Source organism: Pseudochaenichthys georgianus, chromosome 3 (genome assembly GCF_902827115.2).
Source record: "Pseudochaenichthys georgianus chromosome 3, fPseGeo1.2, whole genome shotgun sequence".
In the NCBI taxonomy this organism is placed as follows: domain Eukaryota; kingdom Metazoa; phylum Chordata; class Actinopteri; order Perciformes; family Channichthyidae; genus Pseudochaenichthys; species Pseudochaenichthys georgianus.
The window spans coordinates 11,344,330-11,369,424 of record NC_047505.1 but is presented as its reverse complement, the minus strand read 5'-3'; the positions used below and the strand labels follow the sequence as shown (position 1 = coordinate 11,369,424).

General features: G+C 39.7%; 3 protein-coding genes and 2 long non-coding RNA genes across 5 annotated transcripts; 3 read left to right on the top strand and 2 right to left on the bottom strand.

Annotated features, from left to right (window-relative positions):
* The first annotated feature begins 613 nt into the window (after window positions 1–613).
* On the top strand, window positions 614–1,219 carry LOC117461862 (ladderlectin-like). Its single transcript, XM_034103848.2, has one exon. It carries the CDS (start codon window positions 670–672, stop codon window positions 1,153–1,155), a length of 486 nt encoding a protein of 161 aa, XP_033959739.1. The 5' UTR covers window positions 614–669; the 3' UTR covers window positions 1,156–1,219.
* Window positions 1,220–3,993: 2,774 nt separating this feature from the next.
* On the bottom strand, window positions 3,994–6,383 carry LOC139433031 (uncharacterized). Its single transcript, XR_011642599.1, has 3 exons — window positions 6,281–6,383; window positions 5,475–5,560; window positions 3,994–4,934 (listed from the first exon to the last, which is right to left on the bottom strand). It is a non-coding gene; the product is annotated as an uncharacterized lncRNA (long non-coding RNA).
* Window positions 6,384–8,889: 2,506 nt separating this feature from the next.
* Window positions 8,890–14,887, top strand: LOC117461868 (uncharacterized). The gene is made up of 3 exons (XR_004553761.2): window positions 8,890–8,978; window positions 14,345–14,397; window positions 14,482–14,887. It is a non-coding gene; the product is annotated as an uncharacterized lncRNA (long non-coding RNA).
* Window positions 14,888–15,675: 788 nt separating this feature from the next.
* On the bottom strand, window positions 15,676–22,104 carry LOC117441907 (dynein axonemal heavy chain 5-like). Its single transcript, XM_071202586.1, has 7 exons — window positions 22,085–22,104; window positions 21,879–21,924; window positions 20,192–20,380; window positions 19,671–19,803; window positions 19,295–19,503; window positions 16,177–16,371; window positions 15,676–15,907 (listed from the first exon to the last, which is right to left on the bottom strand). The coding sequence occupies exons 1-7, from the start codon at window positions 22,102–22,104 to the stop codon at window positions 15,794–15,796; spliced, it is 906 nt and encodes a 301-aa protein (XP_071058687.1). The 3' UTR covers window positions 15,676–15,793.
* LOC117440318 (ladderlectin-like) lies at window positions 22,047–22,652 on the top strand. The gene has a single exon (XM_034076635.2). It carries the CDS (start codon window positions 22,103–22,105, stop codon window positions 22,586–22,588), a length of 486 nt encoding a protein of 161 aa, XP_033932526.1. The 5' UTR covers window positions 22,047–22,102; the 3' UTR covers window positions 22,589–22,652.
* The last annotated feature ends 2,443 nt before the right edge of the window (window positions 22,653–25,095 follow it).

Here is a 25,095-nt window from a genome sequence, read left to right as displayed (position 1 = left end):
GTGATTTGTCTCCACCTCCCCAAAAGAACCAAAATCTGACTCGGTGTGAAATGTCTTTTTTAACTGTTCTCGTCATTTCCTGCAATCTTCTTAATGTAGTCAGTCAAAAATGAATATTAATACGGGGCGTTTCTTTGAGTAAGTATAGGCAAATATGGGCATTACGTGAAGCTCGCAAAAGCTGCGCCCCGCGCTATGCTTTATGAATCGGAAAATGTCCGTACGTATTTATTTGCTTCCTACGTAAGCCACCTTCCCACGTGAATCCTACACAAAGCTTTATAAATGAGGCCCCAGGTCTCGTGCTTTGAATGTCTGAAGAGTTTCCCTCAATGATGGTAAAACGTATCTTGCCCTCGCCCTAATGACATCCAAAATGACCTGAGACCCTTCCATAGGTTCATTGAAAATACCATAACACCACCTTAAACCCGCGGAGTCCTACCTTCAGGGAGATAACGGTGAGCGTGCAGCCAAGAGGTTTTCTGAAACTGCCGGAAAAACTTTTATAACTTACATTTTACCGGGCACCGGTCATGTGATCACGTCACGTGACAATGACGTCACATTCCCACACATATATAAGCAGCCTGTCACATGAACCTTCACAATCTCCATCCTCTCCAACGGTTCAGTGCAACTTTAACAGACAGAGACGGTGACATCATCATGCTGGTTTTCCGCTTCCTGTTGGGCCTGGCTCTGGGTGCTGTGTCTTCTTCAGATGACCCTCCAATGGAGCTACAGCAAGAGACCTGTCCCTCCTTCTGGCTCTCCTTCAACGGCCGCTGCTACAGGTACTTCAACACGGAGAGGACCTGGGCTGATGCAGAGCTCTACTGTGTGTCCCAGGGAGGCAACCTGGTGTCTATCCACAACACAGTGGAAGAGGATTTTGTCAAATTCCTGATCAAAAGCTCTGACCCTCTTGAGGGATATACATGGATCGGACTCCATGACATCGCCAAAGAAGGAAGTTGGATGTGGTCTGATGGGTGTGCAGCCAAGTATTTATTTTGGTATAAAGGACAACCAAACAACAGGGGACGACGAGGTGAAGACTGTGTACTCAACAACTGGAAGGGGAAGTGGAACGATGGGCATTGTTCAAATACTTTTCCCTCAGTTTGTGCATCTCGCACAACTTGTCCTTAGCAGCTGAGATGTTACGTGTTCACCTGTTTTGTTAACATGATAACAATAAAGTGTGTGAACAGAAGTCCTTTTATCTAACCTTTATTTTCATGAATGTTACATATTCACATGGTTGCTCCAGGGGTTAATCAAAGGAATTATGTCTACACCTTTTTTTTAAATACATTTAGTAAAAAATATTGATGACGCATTTTTACATTTTGATCCACAGATTTGAGCCGTTGCTTATTATTCTGTTTGTTTGAACCACACAGCTGTATATCATTCAATGATCATGTGGTCAGGTATTTACGGCACCTGGTGTGTGGATGACCAACGGGCTGAACCTGCTCTTTTAATTTAATTTAGGAATGCTTCAAAGTGATCAGTCTTAGCGACATTATTTATTGGGAAAAATACCATCACTCTTTTTCTGGTTATGGGAACAACAGGTGTTTAATGGACAGGGACAATACTTATCATGTGTATCTTTCACACGGACGTAAACGTACAAACCTAAAATGTACTCAACAGTAGGCTATTTTCTGACAAACAAGACATTCATCCTCTGTTTTAAAGGAAGACTAACGAAAGGAGGGCTTGAGCTATCAGATATAGTTAAGATTACAGAGTCTAATATATATATATATATATAGCACTATTCAATACACCATAGTAGGCCTACTTGCATAGAGTATATTCAGGCAGGCATGGCGTGAAACTCAAAGTGGCAGCATGGTTACAGACATGTTTATCATCACCTGCTCTCAGATTTCAATGGAATTTATATAAAATGAATGATTCTTGGTTTTGTTGGGAAGCAAAAACAATCTAAATTATTAAAACATAAACCTTTGATCATCGTTTTCAAAAGAAAGTCAAACTGCTTGGGTTTTTCCTTTGTGTTATTTGCAGGGGCGGCGGGTGCTGTATAGCTAGGGAAGACTTCCCAAATATTTGTGTCACTGCATCCTGGTAAAATAAATATAATGTCTAATGTGTGTGTCTTTGACATTAGCGCTATGCAGCCACCTGTGCCCTACTACGAAGCCAGTTCAACAGAGCCTGGATACGTTTGAGTTATCTTAACTAACCCTAACAAACGAGATCTCGCTAAGCGGTCCTAGACGCTGGTTATCAACTCGGTAAATCAAGCCAGGGTTTCTCTCTCCAGCTGAGAACGCGTTCACGTGAAAGGGGCGGGGTTAGCTACATTTGACCAATCACAAACAGGGACAAGTGTACTGACAGCGCAGCGTCATACTTCATTAATGAAAAGTAAACTAATATTAGACAAATGAACTTTAAACATCCATGATGACTTAAACATATAATCCAGGATACAAGCCACATAGTTGCACCTGCAAGGAGAATACAGAACAACTCGTTAAAAAAGAAACTACCGAGTGTTTGAAAGCGTACAACAGTTTTATGATACTGCCCCATCTAAGACACGAGGGGATCTGACTTTATTACATTTGAGTTGAGTGTTTCGTCAACTTAATGTGTTGCTTAAAAATAATACGTCTGCATACAGTATATGACAATGTAACTAAGTGTTGCACGGCCAGATACGGCTCGAGAAGCTGACTCCGATAAGGAAATATTGTGATATCGATGATCTGATTGATGATGTGATGTCAGTGTGATATGAATGATAAGTGCGACACGTCGGCGTCTTCTCTGCATACGGCAGTTCTATGAAGGTAGATATGGTGCAAAATGCGAGAGCGTGAAAAACCTGATGTGAGCACTTGCAGAAAAAAAATCTGTGCTTGTGTGCATACATTTACACTTGTATAAAATATCCACGTAACTGTGAACCAAATGTACACTTGTATAAAATATCCACGTAACTGTGAATCAAATGTACACTTGTAAAAAATATCCACGTAACTGTGAACCAAATTTGAAGTCACAGAAGAAAAAAAAATGTTTTGTAGCTTGTAGGAAAAAAATGAACTTAGAGATGAAATGTTCACTTGCAGAAAAATACACATTTTTAAAATATATTTTCCATTACAACTGCAACTTTATTTATTACAACCTCTCAAATCAGTCATTACAACTTGACGAATCTGCTCTGTGGCAGTATAAATCGACGAATCTGCGGTCTTGACTTTTGCTACACTTCTTGTGATAGATGTGTCGCGAAAGTAATTTTCACCTGTAGATGTGGGGGGAGAGAGGGGGGTTGGAGCGAAGGGGCGGAGCTATCAGAAGGACGAGGCTCGGGTGACTGGAGACTGCGGGGCTAACGGTTCGTGTCGCTACCAGTCCGCTGACATGGCGCATCAATCAACAGTACATTTTGGCCCATTACTTGCCCAGTATTACTTTGAATATTATTATTGTGATTGAGGATTACATCCGCTTTGAAGACCACCGTTTTATATCGTGCAGTTTAGCGGCAAAATAACGTCAGTTAGCCAGCTAACGATAGCTTTGTTGAGTTTATTCTAGCTAAACAAGTAGTGGTTGTCGTCTATACAGCAGTAATTCATATATTATAGCCTACTGCTTTGGCACTAACGGTTGATAACCGTTTATGAAAATAAAACCAATTGAACTTCAGAATCTTAAAATCCCTTAACGTTTGTATGCAATTGTGCTAAATTCAACTCTGGAATCAAGCAAATATTAATATGTTTGCATGACATTAGTTATTTATATTTTGCCATCACTGAACTATACGTTTAATACATTTAAGTCAAGCTAAGGTACATGTGTTACATGTGTACAGCTAGTTAGTGCTCTTACCGATGCCTCCTCCAAACAGCATAATAACCAGACTGTATCATTAAAACTAAGTACCAGTTCTAGATCCTTGACTTTAGACAAACAATTCAAAAGACAACATGTATTTAAAGACCAATCTTTATTTGAAGGTGCCTCTTAACCTGAGATATTAGTTATACAGTAATAGTATTGACAATCTAAAAAAACTGAGCAACTCAACAGTCAACTTTATGTTTCTTATTGTCTCTAAAGCATTTATTATTTTCATTTTTCCCCTCTCATATTCAGTGTGGACGGATTGAGACAGCATGGTGTCCAGAGAGCAGCAGAGACTTCAGGGAGAAACCTCCGTGTGATGGACGTCCTGTCTGTTGGTGTGGAGAGGACTGAGGGTCTTTCCTCAGCGAGGAAGACCAGGCCTGATGGAGGAGCCCATGCTGGGCAAAGCTGATACCAACTGCACAGGCCTAGTCTGTCACGTTATTTGACTAAATGTGTTTACTTATACATTTAATAGGTTTACACCTTCTGTCCATATGTGCTTTTTATTTAAAACATTTGATTAACTTTTGGTTCACATTTCAAGAAATTGTATTTGCACTCCTTTTGTCCATTATTCTTACTGAAAATGTTAGATTACACATTCACATCTGACTGAAGATTGGCCCCATTTATTTGTGACGTTGCAAACTCTGCAGTACAAGGCACAAGTGATGTGAAGCTCATAAAGTGAGGCACATAGAATTAATCAGCTGATGGAGTGTAGATGTGGAAATAGGTGCATTCGATCAGCTGACTATGTTTTTCGCCACACTTTATAAGCCTGACTATAACCACCCCTTCTCTAAGGTGCAGGCAGTGTCACAAACAAATGATAGTCCTGATAGACTACAAAAATATTCGGTGTGCAGATCTTTGTTTTCACAATAAAAGTAGTTTCTTAGTGAATGTCCTGTACTGGTCTTAAAATCTCATAACATCAGCTTTTAATGTTCCTCTTGGATGTTCTTCTTGACCCTCAGAGAAGGAGAAGATGTCGTGTCTTTCAGGCATGTCCTTTCCTAACAAAAATTACAGGAAACATAAAACATTATTGCAGAACAAGTGTGTTATTTATGAAAGAGGTGTGTTTGTGTGTTATGGGGCTGTTGATATAATTATTTTTTAATTGTAATCAGATTATGAATGAACAGTATGCAATTCATCAACATTGAAATATATGTTATTATCAAAATAATATTTAACTGTTATCAAAACATAGTGCAACTGTAGAAGCTTGATCTGTTGTCTCACTGAAAGAATAACTTTTACCACGTTTTTTACAGACAATATTGAGAGATAAATAGTAGCAGTTCTCACTGTGTTAAATATCTTTGCCTTCAATACATTAAATTAGAAAACTGACAAAGTCATATTGCTTGTTAACATCTAAATGTGACTTTGTGCATGGAAAAACCCCTCAACTTAACTGATGTGTAGGTGATCTAGTATTTAGTATTGTTTAATGGAATGTATATCAGTGTATTCAAGTCAATACTTCATTCATTTAAACCAATATCTTTCTTGATTCTTTGTACAGTATAAAAAAAGAGTCTTAGTACCTGAGCTGAAGTTCACTGCTGTGAGGAGTCCAGTTCTGTCTCTCACTCTCTGGTCCAGCCTGTCTGCATCACCTGGACACCTTAAGCTTAAACAAACAGATATATATGTAAAGTAACCATGTGTACAAACAATATAACCATTCTCTTCTGTTGAACATGTTGGATTGTGTAGAGTCAGGGTCCTTTTTATTTTACTGTAACTTTGGAAATTGTGTTACCAATGCTTACTGTTTATTTGATATCAATTTGTAATACAATTAATAAAAACAACAAGGTTTGGGTTTGTTATTAAGATGACTGTGACGTTAACTTGTAAGCTCAATAATGAACTCCAGCTCAACCAACCATATTGTAATATCTAAGTAATCATCTTGAAATATGACATTAATAATTGTAATATACACACATCTTATTGTGAGGTTTATTTCACATACACTACTTCGACGTTAGCTAAATAGAAAATAGCATGGATAATTTACAAAGGCTTTAAAAACACAGCAGGAGCCCAAGACAATTATAAAACTTGTCATTATTTCAGTACAGTTCAATTGGTTTTATTTTCATAAACGCTTATCAACCGTTAGTGCCAAAGCAGTAGGCTATAATATATGAATTACTGCTGTATAGACTACACCACTACTTGTTTAGCTAGCATACACTCAACAAAGCTAGCGTTAGCTGGCTGACTGACGTTATTTCGCCGCTAAACTGCACGACATAAAACGGTGGTCTTCAAAGCGGATTTAATCCTCAATCACAATAATAATATTCAAAGTAATACTGGGCAAGTAATGGGCGAAATGTACCGTTGATTGACGCGCCATGTCAGCGGACTGGTAGCGACACGAACAGTAGCCCCGCAGTCATCCGGTTCGACCTGACTGTGACTGTGACTGACCCAAGCCTCGTTGTTCTGATAGCTCCGCCCCTTCGCTCCAACCCCCCTCTCTCCCCCTACATCTACAGGTGAAAATTACTTTTGCGACACATTTATCGCAAGAAGTGTAGCAAAAGTCAAGACCGCAGATTCGTCGATTTATACTGCCACAGAGCAGATTCGTCAAGTTGTAATGACTGATTTGAGAGGTTGTAATAAATAAAGTTGCAGTTGTAATGGAAAATATATTTAAAAAATGTGTATTTTTCTGCAAGTGAACATTTCATCTCTAAGTTCATTTTTTTTCTACAAGCTACAAAACTTTTTTTTTTCTTCTGTGACTTCAAATTTGGTTCACAGTTACGTGGATATTTTTTACAGGTGTACATTTGGTTCACAGTTACGTGGGTATTTTATACAAGTGTAAATGTAAGCACACAAACTCAGATTTTTTTTCTGCAAGTGCTCACATCAGGTTTTCACGCTCTCGCATTTTGCACCATATCTACCTTCATACAGTTCAAACTGCATTTCCTTTTTCCTGTAATATGACTAGATTTAAACTCCGCACACTGAACTCTGATCGGTCAGCAGGCGGTGCTTTCACTGAGTTGATCTCTTCTCTATAGACACCGGAGGCGGGCAGCGTAAGATGAAAAAAAAGTTATTTAGCCTTCCCAAACCTGAGCCTCACGCGCCGCCTATGGTTGATTGAAGAGGTACTGGAAAACTAGAAAATGTGTGTGAATGCTGTAAACTGTGAAAGCTAAAAGTAGGCTGAAGTTATGGAGAGACAAAGTATTGGCTGAAATAATAAGGGGATTAAAGATTCGGTAAACAGCATTCACACCAAAGAATTGAAGAACTCGTGGAATGCTATAAATAGCATTCACACTAATTAGACATTGTAAATAGTTGGAGTTGAATTGAGAGGGAAGGAAACAAGAGTAGATATGAGAAGATAACACAGGAGAGAGATGTGTTGAGGTGATTAAAATAGAAGAGAAGAAACAGTAACGGAAGACTGAAAGAAGAGAGGAGAGGAAGAGGGCAAGTATGAACAATCTGGCTCTGTGCACAAGATGGCGGCTATCAACTTCCGGCGGCTGAGTACTTCCTGTTTGAGTAGTTTTGACAGCTTGACAGTTTGTTATGTCACACCGAGAGCAAGAATGAGCGGATTTCGAGGTAAAGAAAAGCGATTGGCCTTCCAGCGTGTAAGAAAGTCGGCACTACATTGCTGTGTGCCCCTTTGTACAAATTCGTCCCGTTATCAGAATCAGAATACCTTTAGTCCCACAGAGGGGACATTTGCAGCGTTACAGCAGGAAAGAGCCACAGACAGCTTAGTGTTGAATATCTTACATGCGTTAAAAAGTACTAAGTTATAATATAATAAACAATACGCTAAAAAAGTACTAAGTTATAATATAATAAACAATATGATAACAAAAAGATAAAGTTACATAATTTTCAAAAATACAGATCAAAAACAAATCAAATCCTGTAGCAGTTCTTAGGATTTAGCAGCCTGGTATATATTACAGTTATTAAAGATGGCATATGTATATAAAGTATATATTGCACATTAAGCACATCGTTTGACAGTATTTAACAGCAGCAAGTTACACAATGTTATAATCGGGAGATAAGTTTCCATTCATTTCGGCAAGCCTGGGCAACAACGATTAAAAGATTTCTTGCTCCCAAACCAATTGTGTATTTCATTACAAAAAGCAGTTATACCATACTATGTTTAGGTACTACTGAATTATATCCTCAAAACAAACGCACACACAAATAGCAAAGGAAAATACATAATTTAATAAATCCACAATATGATAACATTTTACAGATTCATTTAATAAACTTTTACAAAACATAGGTTGATGTTATATCAGGGGGAAAATACATATTTAAACATTTCAATTAGTCTCTGCATATTTAAGTAATACTAGTTTATATAATAGATGAAAGTATCCAGAAAGTAGATGCAAAAAATATATATAATGTGTGCATATCCTCTGAAAGAATGTTAGTCGTTGAGTGGTGAGCCATTCGTTTTTTTTTTCGTGGTGCGATGTCTGCTGAGAAGTCCTTGTCTGCCTCGCTGACTTTGAGGACATCTGGGTCTGGCAGCTCCCCCCGCACGGCCTTGTAACGTGTACTCCTTTGAACATGTTTATATGATAATTAGGACTTTAAGAACAATTTTACACTCAGACAACAATCACAAAGTTGTAGCAGGCTACATACAATTACTTGGGACAATAGATATTACCTTACACCGTCAGCAACTGTAAACTGCTTTGGCTTAGTGGAAGTGAACACCATGTCACTCACTCTGCCTGGTTTCACACCCTATTAATTACACAAAAGAATTGTCAAATTAATTGAAATGGTCGTTGATGCAACATACTAGATCAGCTCTTGGCACAAAGGAAATACTCATTAAACCGTGGATTGGTTGTGAACACATACTGTACTTACCATGGTTCTTGGCTTGTGCCATCGCTGCTCTGTTTCAGTGCAGCTGAGGACAGGGGGGACAGCAGCCAGGTTGAGTGTGGAGTTGCAGAGTGCTGTTCCAGCTACACAGGAACACTTTGCCACTGCAATCTCCACAGGTGAGCAGTTCTCAAAGACAATCTACAAATTAAAACAAAATGTCAGTCATTTTACATTTAGGACACTGCTTCAATACAACACAGACAACAGAGAAAGCTGAGAGCAGGCTGATCAGGCAAGTAGTAGGTGTGGGAAAAGGCTAAACCATGTCAGGTTGTCAGTCACATCACATACACAGAAGTTCTGCTGTTTGGAATACTGTCATTTGAGGACATTCAAACAGATACGCTTGTGTTGCCCGTCTCAGCTCTCTCAATGTATTATCTTTAGGGCTGTCAGTCGATTAAAATATTTAATCGCGATTAATCGCATGATTGTCCATAGTTAATCGCGATTAATCGCATGATTGTCCATAGTTAATCGCGATTAATCGCATGATTGTCCATAGTTAATCGCGATTAATCGCACATTTTTGATCTGTTCTAAATGTACCTTAGAGGAATATTTTTCAAGTTTTTAATACTCTTATCAACATATGAGTGGACAATTATGCTTTATGCTAATGTTTATTATCATTTGAACAATGACAAATATTCTCATGAATATTAAACACAACAACCTCTGAACATTACAAATATTCGCCTCAATTCAACCTGGAACCTCTCTCTCACAATACAAATGGTGTGTGTGTGTGTGATGGATCGTTGGAGCTATGTGCAACTCAAGGCATATGCTCGAACGGGAGCTGCCTGGACGCTGCAATCATGTTGCTGCAATCATGAGTGTGCTGACTTCTCCTACAATGTCCCACTGTCTGCTTCCTGCATCAAGTCAAGTGCTCTGCGCAGTTGTGTGGATAGAGCGCTCCTCTGTTTTCATTTAAACAGCTCCTTATATCCGTTAGCGCAGCTAGCTAGCACCAGATGCTAACAACAACAATGCACGTAAGGTCTCTCTCTCGCTCACTCGCGCCACACATACACACACCCTCCCGGTCCTCCAGATGGCCAGTCGGTGCCTGCCGGTGAGCGTGGAAGTGTGGTCTGCTGCAAGCAGGCAGCAGGAGCGAGGCTGTCAGCAGCATCAGCTTGTAGATGGTATTTTAAACTCGATGCGCTCTGAAACTACGAGGCGGCCGAGGGAAAAAAATACACATGCGTTAATCGCGTTAAAATAATTAGTGGCGTTAATTTTTTGTTGCGTTAACGCATTATTAACGCGTTAACTTGACAGCCCTAATTATCTTATATTAGAACTACATCAAATAGTGTTAGTAGAACGTTGAACAGCTTAACATAGATGTAGGGTACAAAACCAGCACTTACCTAACACTGGAAATAACAAATAATTGGACCCTTCATTGATTATACTAACCATACAGTAAACAGGCATGAAAACGGGTTAGGGGTGAAAAAGGTGAGAAGGATATTATCCCTCTGGGGGTCCGGGGGCATGTGCTCCCGGAAGAAATGTTTGAATATTCCATATTTTAAAGCATCAATCTGATGCATTTTGAGATGCATTTTTTTGCCAACCTGGGGAGAGCTGGAGAAACTTAACTTCAGCCATGAGTCAAAAATATTATGGCCTCCTTACTAGTATTATCAGGGATGCAAACTCATCAGGTATGGAAAAGGTGACAAGGACCCGAGCCCCCCGACCCCACGGAATATCGGCTTTAAAATGAGGAATAACAGAGGATTTTAGCAGTCAAAACAACTAAAGCAGCAGTGTTAATAATAACAGAAACGCTAAAGAGTCACATCTAATAGAAATATATAAAAGCATTTATTTTAATTGTGTAGCAGTCAGTTTATAATTTTGGCAGCACTGTTGAGCATTTTGAAAATCTATTGTCATGCATGTGCAAGGCTGAGTCTTTCTATCTTTATGGCATCTGGTGTAAAGTAACTCAATTCATAAACTCAAGTACTTGGGTACAATTTTGAGATACTTGTACTTTATTCTTCTTCTCCTCTACAGTTCAGAGGTAACGGGTGTACTTTGACCCCACTACATGTATTAATACCTTTAGTTACTTTACAGATGTGGATGAATGATGTGAAATCTAATCAAGTGTTGAATCAGACTTTAGTTCCACCTGGAGTTAATCCACAAGCTACCCTGCAGTCTACAAAGTCATTCAAACTAGCTGCACCTTTACCAGTTTGAGAACACTTTCATGATCAATCATTATAAAACATATCATATATATTATTCTGAAATGGACCAATCTGCACAACGACTACTTTTACTGTCGCTACTTTCACTATATTTTGATGATAATACTTTTCTACTTTCACTTGAGGAACATTTTGAATGCAGTACTTGTACTAACAGTAAAGTATTCCTACACTCTGGTACTTCTACTTTTACTCAAGTACAAGACCTGAGTATTTCTGCTTTTAATCAAGTTCAAGATCTGAGTACTTCTACTTTTAATCAAGTACAAGATCTGAGTACTTCTACTTTTACTCTAGTACAAGATCTGAGTGCTTCTACTTTTACTCAAGTACAAGATCTATACTTATACCACCTCCGTTTATAGCCTATGAAAACATAGTGACAATGTATGCTAGCTAGCTCAACGATAATATTGCGACAGAAAAACTTTTCAGTGCACATCACGCTCTGCGCTCTAACAGCTGGGTTCTAACGGCCCGTTCTAACAGCTGTTCACCAGCGGTCCAGTCTGTACCACAGTGACTCCGGACCGCACAGTTAATATTAACGAACGCACCCATAGGTAATGTGGCTGCTGAAGCTAGACCATCATCGCGGAGCAGCAGAGCCGGCAGGAAGACTCGAGCACACAGCTCGCGCTGCATTATAATCAGTGGCGACTGGTCATTAGGGGCAGGTGGGGCACAGCCCCACCTAGTGTCAGCAGAAAGTATTACAAATAATGATTACAACAAAACGCAAAAAATAAATTAAAAAATATATAAAATATATTTTAAGATCATGTTTAATCATCTGATTCGTCTGTACATTGCTGTTTTAGTATGTGTTCTTCTAATTAGTGTCTACAGTGTGTGCCTATTGAGCTGTTTAGAGCCATGTGGGACAAAACCTGATCCTGCCCCTCCCTCTGACTGTCTAAGTGAACGGTGACTGCAAAAACTACACTGCGCATGCTCAGAGTATTTTCCTATTTAATGTGTGTGGCAAAAAATAATGACCATAGGGGCAAAGTGCTGCCATCCCCACCATACGTCATCTCACATAATTCAGAGCTGATTGGCTGTAAGTACGTGTGCTGCGAAAAGTGTGGTGTGTGAAGAGGAGGAGAGAGAGCTGCAGTGAGGCGTCCTAAAACCCGGAAGTAAGCAGCGCATGGCTTCCCTCCACAAAAAAGCAACGAGATTTCTCCATAGAATTTTAGAAAATAGCTCAAAATAAGATCTGTGGGAAACGTAGCTGTTAGATAAATGTACGTTTTGTTCAGCCGGATAATATCCACATGTCTACCCTACTTTTATCATTTTCGAATCAAAAATCTATTGATTAGATTAGATTTATGATACACTTTTGAAACTACAAGAAGATAAGGAGGACTTTTACAAAAAAGTAATAGAGATTTTTGTCCAGAGGGATAGGCAAATGGACTTAATCTTCAAGTCAAGGTAAGACTGCAATTTTATTGAAAATGGAATCTTACTAAAGAGAGAACAATTCAATATTTAAATGATAAAATTACATTTTTTTGGGTATCCTTCTGTTGAACTGTCTGTTTAAAAGTAATTGAAGCATCAGACAAAAAAAGCTTTTGAAAATAATATTATATTTTTAAACCTGAAGAGTCAGTGCCAGTGCCTCACCAGCCATGAACCTCTCTGCAGAAGCTTATATATAGACATCTGAGTTTTTTGTGCCCCACCACTTTTGTACATATAGAAACGCCACTGATTATAATATATAAAAAAGGAACACCATGCGTGTCATGATGGCACATAACAGCTTGCGGCCGCAGATTACTCCGGGTCCCAGACCCCAACAATATTTTTATTGCAGATCTACATGAATCACATAAACGACCTATTTTGGATTCAAAACGGCGAATTTGGCATAAGGTGAGTGATTTTCATGCCCGAGTAAATAACAGCAGCCGTCACAACCAGTTTCTGGGGTTTCCATGAAAGCCGAGACGGTTTTCAACCTCTCATTAAGAATCTTTGATGAAAGCTAAGTTTGGGTTTAGATATTTATCATTTTACACGAGAGGGTTACAAAACGAAAATAAATCTGTAGCCCCTTCATGCTACACACACATAGCTAGCTACCAGTTGATGTGAGCTAATGTATTGTCACTATGTAATCTGTTGCAACACGTCAGCTAGCTGGACTTATTTGAATCCTAAATCACAGGTTACCTACTCTAGCTACATCAAAACCCCAGAACATGAACCTGATAGAGGCTTTGAACCAATTAACACTTTTTATTTTCCTCCCTACTCTGAGATCATGAGGCTTTTCATGCTTTCTCATGGACCTGTAACAGCTAGCCCTGATGCTCACTCTCCCTGAAGGTAGTTCTTTGTTTGAAACTGAGGAATTGGATATCATTCATGTTATCCAAAAAAACGTAATAGTACATCATTAAAACGCTTTACACTGTATAAAGACTGTCAAGTTGTCAAAGTTAGCCAGTAACTACAGCTTTGTTTGTCACTTACCTTCATAATTGTCGACGTAGCTGGATATGTAGCTACATCTTGAACCCCTTTTCTCTTTTGCTCCTCGGGGCTGAGCCTGCCGGTTGTACCAGCCGATGTACATCACTGATGTTAACCTTCGGTAGGTCTAGGAGACATCGAGTGTAAAATAGTGCCTATATAATATATCTATACGCTATCGATCGCTCTTCCCCATGCTCTTCCCTCTACCGCTCGACTGTAGACCGGAAGTTTACAACCGCACACCCAGCCGCCGGAAGTTGATAGACGCCATCTTGTGCAACTAGCCAATTGCATCTCTTCTCTTTGCTGAGATTAATGTTTGTGTATGCATGGTCCTTCTATAAATAAATACAAATTTTAAAAAAACATCACATCAAAGGTACATTTTCACTCAGATGGATAACACATCACTTTAGTCTCTTAACATTTCAGCTGTTATTGACCAGTGTCTGCATTTGTTTGTTTTTTGAAGACAGGAGAGGAGGGCCAAATGAAGCGTGACCTATCATTCCAAACGTTCTTATCTCATAACTTTCATGAAGTTCACTTCATGACACTATTTAAAGTTTGAAACTATCATTCACTTTGGTCTGTGATTTGCTTCTAGAGAGGAGAGAGAAGAGGTGAGGAAGTGGGAGGCAACCTTAAATGTGAACCCTTAAAAATCACAACTGGTAGTTATTCATGAATAATCTTTCCCCAGATGTTTGAACTATAACGTCCCTTGTTTTAAACGTGTCTTTCAGAGAGAGGAGAGGAGGTGGAGGGCAACACTAAGCTGAAGCTTCTCATGTATAAGGTAAATATCAATATCTTATTTTGATTATAATTCATGTATTGATTCACCATTATTCTCTAAAGATTTTATTGTTATTTTTTACAGAATTAAGAAGAAAGAACTGAAGAATAGTGGAGATGTGAAAAGAGGCTGAAGAGAGGACAAAATGAAAGGAGAAGAAACATCAAGAGATTGAGGCGAAACATTGAGTGAAATTATGAATATGACCTCATTTGAGTTTATTTAGAAACAGTGTTAGTTATGGAACAAAGAAACGTTATATTGAAATGATTGTTACGTGTGCAATGTATAGCACTGAGAACCTTTTGGCTTATTTGAAGCTGACTCAGCATTTCTGCTTTTTTAATGTGTGTCTCCATGGTTGAATGTATATCACTTTGGATAAAGGCGTCCCCTGAATGTAATGCACGATCAAACTGTGAAAGAATATCCAGAATAAAAAGTCAACACTTGATGAAATATCTCTGTTTGGTGTCTAAGGTTTGTTTGCAGTGTGTATGCTATGTTGAATAAACATTAACAAAGGCAAATATGTAAATGTGGTTTACCATTATGTTTGATAAAGAGCCTTAAACAATGTTCAAGGTCATCTATTTTCAAATGCTTCAGTAAAATGCATCACAATGCAGCTGCAGGTTTCTCCAAAACAGTCGGCATGATCATATTGAGTTATAATATAAACAGATCACACTTAATAACACAATAATCCACATTACCTTACTTACTTTATTCATCCTAGAAATGGATTATTGTGAAGAAAAGAAAACCTAATATTAGAGTTGAACTTTTGTTGTCTCACGTGTGCAGAGTTAAGATATAATTAAGGGTTAGGGTTCAGTCGGACTGAATGTGTCCCTTGGTACCTGTGGAGGTACAGAGGGCCCAGGACCCCGGCGGCCCCCTGGTTTAAAACAGATTATTTTGTAGGGATTTATTACTAAATCTTACACCGCAGAGAAGTTGGACCTTATTTGACTTTAGAAGAAATATCCCTAATATATATATAATAAAAACGTGCTATTTTGATAGAAATGAAAAAAATCTTCGTCCTCGCTACAAGAGAAAGTAAAGCAACACATAAAACTACATCAGATCACAAAACTACTTCATTATTTGCGCACAATTCTTTATAATTTCACACAAATCACTTGTAATTTTTTTCAAATGACAAAACATTTAAATATAATAAAAAGTGTTGAAATATAATTTATATATATATTCTTCCATTATCAGTTTATATTAAATGTTCTATTTCTGAGCCTAAAACATAATCTTATTGAAGTGCATCAAGATCATGCTATTTTTTAAATATGAATAGTTATTATAATTGTAATAAAATAAAAGGCTCCTCAGCTGCAGAAAGAAGATGAAGTTGAGGTCGGTGCGGCGCGGTTTCTTATAGACCGGACAGGAGTACAGGCTGACCGCCCCCCCACCCCCGCCGGGGGGCAGCTTGCTGTCGGCCGTGTTGGCTGAGCTGATGGCGAAGACGTGAACCACGGGGAGGGGGCTGAAGAGGACCAGATTACTTTTATTAGTGTTTACATTTGAGTATATTTTGCTCCATAATTGTATCAAACCATTTTTCCTGCATTATTGTTTCTTATTTTAATTAGTAAGGCATCACTTTATTATTTATCAGTAATTATTGCTTTTTCCATTTTTTCATCATATATTTCATTTATTATTATTTATTATGTGTCAGTATTTTTTTGTTTTGCCAATACATTTATTTTTCTTATTCAATGTGTTAGTTATGGTTTCCTTCCTGTTTTTCACCTTTGGGGGGGCCTCGCAGAGTTTGGTTCCTCGCCGATCCCACCCTGCCCCATCCAGGAAGAGGCCGTAGATGTAGACCCCGCCCACTTCTTCTGGGGGCGGAGCCACGTCTTCCTTCATCACCTTAGTGACATTGTTGCTAAGGGTGACAGTATCCAAGGCCCAGCCCCGGGTCAGGTTGGAGCGCGTGATCTCCTGGCCAACAGTGACAAGACTTAAGTTACGTCAGGTTTCTCTCAGAAACACATTATCTTCAATAAGGAAGATACACATCTGGAATTTAGATCTTAAAGAGAAAGTCAAACGTGTCAAAAACATGCAAATGACATTTACCGCATAATCAGCAAAATGGCGCAGATTTTGAAAAGACCGCATATTTATCAAAAGGCCGCATAATCGCCGATTTTTCCACACAAAGTTGAGGGGAAAAAAAGTTAACTCGTCTTGACGCGAGAGAGAAAACACCACGATGAAACAATCTAATCCATCTCATTTACCGACGAATATTTATGCTATCAATCAATCAATGTTTATTTATATAGCCCAATATCACAAATGTTACATTTGTCTCAGTGGTCTTCACAGTTTATACAGAATATCAGTATGACAATATGACACCCTCTGTCCTTAGACCCTCACATCGCAAGGAAAAACTTCCAAAGAAAACCCAGTTTAAAGGGAAAAATGGGAGAAACCTCAGGGAGAGCAACAGAGGAGGGATCCCTCTCCCAGGACGGACAGACGTGCAATAGATGCCGTGTGTAAATTGAAAAGATAATACATTTGCAACATAGGTAGTCCAAATGTTTGGAAATGCATGTGTGTATAATAGGAAGATGAATCCACGAGGATATCCATCCAGGACCGATGATCCAGGACCACAGCCACGACTCAAGATCCAGGGCTCGCGATCCAGGACACAGGACCGCAGGATCATCCATGACTCCGGATCCCAGCGTATATAGACACCAAAAAGAAAGACATTTGGGGAAGCTGGGTTAATCGGAACATGAGAGTACACAGGTATAGACAGAGAGAAGGAAGAAGTAAGATGTCCCCCGACAAACTAAGCCTATAACAGCAAAACTAGGGGCTGAATCTAATCAGCCCTAACTATAAGCTTTATCAAAAAGGAAGGTCTTAAGCGCACTCTTAAAAACGGATAGGGTGTCTGCCGCCCGAACACAAACTGGAAGCTGATTCCACAAATGTGGAGCTTGATAAGAAAAGGCTCTGGCTCCCATTGTACTTTTAGAGATTCTAGGAACAACCAACAACCCTGCATTATTGGAACGCAATGCCCTAGTAGGACAGTAGGGTATAATGAGTTCTTTAAGGTAAGATGGCGCCTGCCCATTAAGGGCTTTGTAGGCGAGAAGAAGAATTTTAAATTCTATCCTGTGTTCTATAGGGAGCCAGTGTAAGGCAGCCAGAACAGGAGTAATGTGGTCCCTTTTCCTAACTCTAGTTAGTACACGAGCCGCAGCATTTTGAATCAGCTGAAGCGACTTGACTGACTTCTTGGTACTCCCTGATAATAAAGAGTTACAATAATCCAGCCTAGAAGTAACAAATGCATGGACTAGTTTCTCTGCATCGTTTTGAGGCAAGATATGCCTGATTTTTGCAATATTACGTAGATGGAAGTAGGCGGTCCTTGAAATTGATTTTATGTGGGCGTTAAAGGATAAATCCTGATCAAATATAACACCAAGATTCCTTACAGTCTCACTGGAGGCCAAATTAATGCCATCCATAGTTAGTATATCTTTAGATAATTTGTTTCGTAGATTCTTCGGGCCAAGTACAATAACTTCAGTTTTGGTCGTGTTTAACATCAAAAAGTTTAAGGTCATCCACGTTTTTAAGTCCTTAAGGCAGTCTTGAATTTTATTTAGATGATTAATTTCATCAGGCTTGATTGATAAATATAGTTGAGTATCATCCGCATAACAATTAAAGTTTACAGAATGATTCCTTATAATATTGCCTAACGGAAGCATATATAATGTGAACAAAATAGGTCCGAGCACTGAGCCCTGTGGCACTCCATGGCTAACTTTGGTTTGCGTGGAAGATTCATCGTTAACACGTACAAACTGAGAGACCGGGCAAAGCAGTACCCCGATGTCTTGCATGAAAGTGGGGGGAAACTATTCTGCACCCCGTGCAACTGTGTTGGAGCATAAGAGAAAATCCACGGTGACGACCCACTTTGATTCATTCAAAGATTCGAAAATGCTTTCTGCTGCTGCGGACAAGAAAGCCAAACAACTCACGTTCACCGAGGCATCAACCTCCAAAACCCTTCCGAGGGCTACACGAAACGAGGTGAGTAGCCTACAAGATTGAAGCTGGTCAGATAACGAACGAGTAAATGAAAACAGAATGAGGCGGAGAAGTGTGTGTGTGTGTGTGTGTGTGTGTGTGTGTGTAATTAAAATAGCCCAATTGCTTTTACAATAAATAAACATTGAATGTGTTTAATTGAATAGTAAAGGGGTTTAACATTAGTGGCAGGTTGTGTGTGAGAGAGAATAAATAAATAAGCCCAATATTTATTTTTTCCGCATATTTAGCATATTTCCGCATATTTCGCAACTTCCCGCAATTTCACCGCACAAAATCACATAAAACCCCGCATGTTTGATCGCATAATCAAGGATTTTAGCCCGCGTTTTTCTGGAGGGTCTACCTGACAGATGAAAACCACTGGCAATTGCAGATTTCTTCGTATTTTTCTACCCTGGATAATATTTTTAAATTAATAGAGATTAAAGTGATACATTTCACAGAAAGAAATTGACCAATTAATGGAGAAAAATAACTTGAATATTCTCCAATATTATAAAATTATTCTTGCAATTATTTTTCCTTGGATCTTCTGCATCTTCTCACAACATCTATGACTATAATATTGACTTATTTTTGTCGCATATTAGAGATGTTGTTATTTTCTTGGCTTTATTCTCAGGTTTGTTTTCGCACAAGGACAGAAAGGTCTTTGCTGAACTGTTCCTCTTTAGTATGTCCTGTTTGAGAAGTTAGATTTTTCTTGTTTGACTGTCCTTAACATTGTTTCTAAACTTTTCTCTACGTGGGAGGACTTTTATCCAACCTGAGGGTTGAAGAATCCGGTGAGCCAGAATGTGTCCGGCCTGCCGGAGCTGATCCAGCCGCGGAGCTGCAGGCTCCTCTCCAGCAGCTCGCTGAACCAGAAGCCCAGCGAGGCCGAGGGCCAGCTGGGCCGCAGCCACAGGCGCGGGACCCGGGCGTCGAACATGCAGTCCAGAGCGTCCCGCAGGTCCTCAGACATGATGATGGTGCCTGCAGGGACACAGAATATGGGACTATATTTACACACACATAATAACGTTAAATATACTTGTAAATAGATATCACATTTGCCATAATAGTGTTTGTAGAATGTGTGTGTGAGTGTGAGTGTGAGTGTGAGTGTGAGTGTGTGTGTGTGTGTGTGTGTGTGTGCTGACCGTCGATGGCCAGTTTGAGGTCGGTGAGCATGCTCCGTACGAGGCCGATGACGCGCTGCATGCGCTCCACTTCCTGTCGCAGGAAGATGTTCATTGGCTGCAGCGGACCCATCTTCTTCAGCTGACCTTTGACCTTCAAAACACACTCCACAGTTACTCAACATTTCTGCAGAGGACCATATCACTAGTGTATAGGTTAATTATGATTCATAACACAAACTCTGTATTCATATGTATTGTAGTTATCAGACAGAAATGTTGTCAGGATGTCATTTTATTGTATATTTAAGAGTTTTTCCTCAGAAAATAAATCATCTCCCCTGGCTCCATAATCATTATTTTTTTTTTTTTAACCTAAAATGGAACTAATTGAATGTAGTGGAAAGTGATTGATTATTACTGCTTATTATTAGTACTGCATTTATTGTTTAGCAAATACAAATGTGTTTATACTTTTCCTCCGAGACCCATCTCAAAGTCCTTTTACTTCCATAGGAATGAATCTTAGTCACCAAACGCACCTCGTGCTGCACGTAGTCCGGCGGCAGCTTCTCCAGCATCTCGGCGGCGAGTCTCTGAACGCTGGCCTCCCTCGTCTCCCCGGCCCCGCCCCCGGAGTCCTTTGGTTGGATGCTGATGATGGTGCGGAGCGTCTCATTGGCCAGGTTGGTCTGGTAGGTGATGTCAGCGTTAGGGTGGAGCCCAAACACCTGCAAACAGGAAGTCAAAGGTTTAATGATGAAGCTGTTCAGGGTTTGGATAATTTAGGAGGATCTTTGACATTTTCTTTTCCTTTTTAAATGTATAATATTTCTGAAGTGATGTGTTTAAAAACAACTGCTGTAACATTTTCCTAAATGTTTTGGAGATATGATTGAATGAATGTATGGGTTTCAAAATAATAAAAAAACGAGTTAATGAGACAGAAAACATCATACATTCCTAAAAGGACAACTATTCAAATGTATAAGTAAGAAAATTGAATAAATTGCACATTTATTTTGGTAACACCCAACATATATTATATTATTAAGTTACCAACAGAATTTTTAAGAATATTGTGTTTGTGTGCACTGAGTCAGTGCACACAAACACATTGGAGGAATAAATAAATACGGAAATGTTATTGATCACCCCTCGATGACATGTTCTCTTGTTAAGAAATGTATTCTCATAATGATGCGATAAGCAGGACAGAATTACTTCTTTTTTTTTGCTTTTCTATAAGTTAGATAGATATGAGCATGGTTTTATATAGGCTACCATCATTTTTAATCATGTTTTATGCCGTTTGCCAATACTTGATAAGTCGCTCGTAAAACACAGGAGGTATGGAAACTAAGAACACCTGTGGTAAATTGTGCAGCTAATTTAACACAACACGTGTTTTATTTCATTTTAACTGGTGGATATAGAGTTGCTGCGGGGAGGGGGGGGGGGGGGGTTGAGACACACAGGCTGCAGTGGAGAGGCTGCGCACAGCTGATCGACAGCTGGAACACAAACTACCAAATACAAATTAATAATTCAGATCCAGTCGCCATGACTCCACTCCGGAGGGATCCCCCGATACTTTCTTACAGTTTCTCATCAAGGGGGGGGGGTCTCCTGTCCCCGGCACAAACACACTGCCTGAGGAAGGTTAGGCTATGTGTATTTTGTTTGTCATTCACTTTAACTTAACTTTTCGGACCACTTGTTTATTTTGGTGACGATCCGACCTCCATGCTGCTACTCTGGTTCAAACGGCATCCACCAAACAATGTGATTTGTCTCCACCTCCCCAAAAGAACCAAAATCTGACTCGGTGTGAAATGTCTTTTTTAACTGTTCTCGTCATTTCCTGCAATCTTCTTAATGTAGTCAGTCAAAAATGAATATTAATACGGGGCGTTTATTTGAGTAAGTATAGGCAAATATGGGCATTACGTGAAGCTTGCAAAAGTTGCGCCCCGCGCTATGCTTTATGAATCGGAAAATGTCCATACGTATTTATTTGCTTCCTACGTAAGCCACCTTCCCACGTGAATCCTACACAAAGCTTTATAAATGAGGCCCCAGGTCTCGTGCTTTGAATGTCTGAAGAGTTTCCCTCAATGATGGTAAAACGTATCTTGCCCTCGCCCTAATGACATCCAAAATGACCTGAGACCCTTCCATAGGTTCATTGAAAATACCATAACACCACCTTAAACCCGCGAGTCCTACCTTCAGGGAGATAACGGTGAGCGTGCAGCCAAGAGGTTTTCTGAAACTGCCGGAAAAACTTTTATAACTTACATTTTACCGGGCACCGGTCATGTGATCACGTCACGTGACAATGACGTCACATTCCCACACATATATAAGCAGCCTGTCACATGAACCTTCACAATCTCCATCCTCTCCAACGGTTCAGTGCAACTTTAACAGACAGAGACGGTGACATCATCATGCTGGTTTTCCGCTTCCTGTTGGGCCTGGCTCTGGGTGCTGTGTCTTCTTCAGATGACCCTCCAATGGAGCTACAGCAAGAGACCTGTCCCTCCTTCTGGCTCTCCTTCAACGGCCGCTGCTACAGGTACTTCAACACGGAGAGGACCTGGGCTGATGCAGAGCTCTACTGTGTGTCCCAGGGAGGCAACCTGGTGTCTATCCACAACACAGTGGAAGAGGATTTTGTCAAATTCCTGATCAAAAGCTCTGACCCTCTTGAGGGATATACATGGATCGGACTCCATGACATCGCCAAAGAAGGAAGTTGGATGTGGTCTGATGGGTGTGCAGCCAAGTATTTATTTTGGTATAGAGGACAACCAAACAACAGGGGACGACGAGGTGAAGACTGTGTACTCAACAACTGGAAGGGGAAGTGGAACGATGGGCATTGTTCAAATACTTTTCCCTCAGTTTGTGCATCTCGCACAACTTGTCCTTAGCAGCTGAGATGTTACGTGTTCACCTGTTTTGTTAACATGATAACAATAAAGTGTGTGAACAGAAGTCCTTTTGTGTAACCTTTATTTTCATGAATGTTACATATTCACATGGTTGCTCCAGGGGTTAATCAAAGGAATTATGTCTACACCTTTTTTTAAATACATTTAGTAAAAAATATTGACGCATTTTTACATTTTGATCCACAGATTTGAGCCGTTGCTTATTATTCCTGGTATTCTGTTTGTTTGAACCACACAGCTGTATATCATTCAATGATCATGTGGTCAGGTATTTACGGCACCTGGTGTGTGGATGACCAACGGGCTGAACCTGCTCTTTTAATTTAATTTAGGAATGCTTCAAAGTGATCAGTCTTAGCGACATTATTTATTGGGAAAAGTACCATCACTCTTTTTCTGGTTATGGGAACAACAGGTGTTTAATGGACAGGGACAATACTTATGTGTATCTTTCACACGGACGTAAACGTACAAACCTAAAATGTACTCAACAGTAGGCTATTTTCTGACAAACAAGACATTCATTCTCTGTTTTAAAGGAAGACTAACGAAAGGAGGGCTTGAGCTATCAGATATAGTTAAGATTACAGAGTCTAATATATATATAGCACTATTCAATACACCATAGTAGGCCTACTTGCATAGAGTATATTCAGGCAGGCATGGCGTGAAACTCAAAGTGGCAGCATGGTTACAGACATGTTTATCATCACCTGCTCTCAGATTTCAATGGAATTTATATAAAATGAATGATTCTTGGTTTTTGTTGGGAAGCAAAAACAATCTAAATTATTAAAACATAAACCTTTGATCATCGTTTTCAAAAGAAAGTCAAACTGCTTGGGTTTTTCCTTTGTGTTATTTGCAGGGGCGGCGGGTGCTGTATAGCTAGGGAAGACTTCCCAAATATTTGTGTCACTGCATCCTGGTAAAATAAATATGTCTAATGTGTGTCTTTGACATTAGCGCTATGCAGCCACCTGTGCCCTACTACGAAGCCAGTTCAACAGAGCCTGGATACGTTTGAGTTATCTTAACTAACCCTAACAAACGAGATCTCGCTAAGCGGTCCTAGACGCTAGTTATCAACTCGGTAAATCAAGCCAGGGTTTCTCTCTCCAGCTGAGAACGCGTTCACGTGAAAGGGGCGGGGTTAGCTAGATTTGACCAATCACAAACAGGGACAAGTGTACTGACAGCGCAGCGTCATACTTCATTAATGAAAAGTAAACTAATATTAGACAAATGAACTTTAAACATCCATGATGACTTAAACATATAATCCAGGATACAAGCCACATAGTTGCACCTGCAAGGAGAATACAGAACAACTCGTTAAAAAAGAAACTACCGAGTGTTTGAAAGCGTACAACAGTTTTATGATACTGCCCCATCTAAGACACGAGGGGATCTGACTTTATTACATTTGAGTTGAGTGTTTCGTCAACTTAATGTGTTGCTTAAAAATAATACGTCTGCATACAGTATATGACAATGTAACTAAGTGTTGCACGGCCAGATACGGCTCGAGAAGCTGACTCCGATAAGGAAATATTGTGATATCGATGATCTGATTGATGATGTGATGTCAGTGTGATATGAATGATAAGTGCGACACGTCGGCGTCTTCTCTGCATACGGCAGTTCAAACTGCATTTCCTTTTTCCTGTAATATGACTAGATTTAAACTCCGCACACTGAGCTCTGATCGGTCAGCAGGCGGTGCTTTCACCGAGTTGATCTCTTCTCTACAGACACCGGAGGCGGGCAGCGTAAGATGAAAAAAAAGTTATTTAGCCTTCCCAAACCTGAGCTTCACGCGCCGCCTATGGTTGATTGAAGAGGTACTGGAAAACTAGAAAATGTGTGTGAATGCTGTAAACTGTGAAAGCTAAAAGTAGGCTGAAGTTATGGAGAGACAAAGTATTGGCTGAAATAATAAGGGGATTAAAGATTCGGTAAACAGCATTCACACCAAAGAATTGAAGAACTCGTGGAATGCTATAAATAGCATTCACACTAATTAGACATTGTAAATAGTTGGAGTTGAATTGAGAGGGAAGGAAACAAGAGTAGATATGAGAAGATAACACAGGAGAGAGATGTGTTGAGGTGATTAAAATAGAAGAGAAGAAACAGTAACGGAAGACTGAAAGAAGAGAGGAGAGGAAGAGGGCAAGTCTGAACAATCTGGCTCTGTGCACAAGATGGCGGCTATCAACTTCCGGCGGCTGAGTACTTCCTGTTTGAGTACAGAGTTTTGACAGCTTGACAGTTTGTTATGTCACACCGAGAGCAAGAATGAGCGGATTTCGAGGTAAAGAAAAGCGATTGGCCTTCCAGCGTGTAAGAAAGTCGGCACTACATTGCTGTGTGCCCCTTTGTACAAATTCGTCCCGTTATCAGAATCAGAATACCTTTAGTCCCACAGAGGGGACATTTGCAGCGTTACAGCAGGAAAGAGCCACAGACAGCTTAGTGTTGAA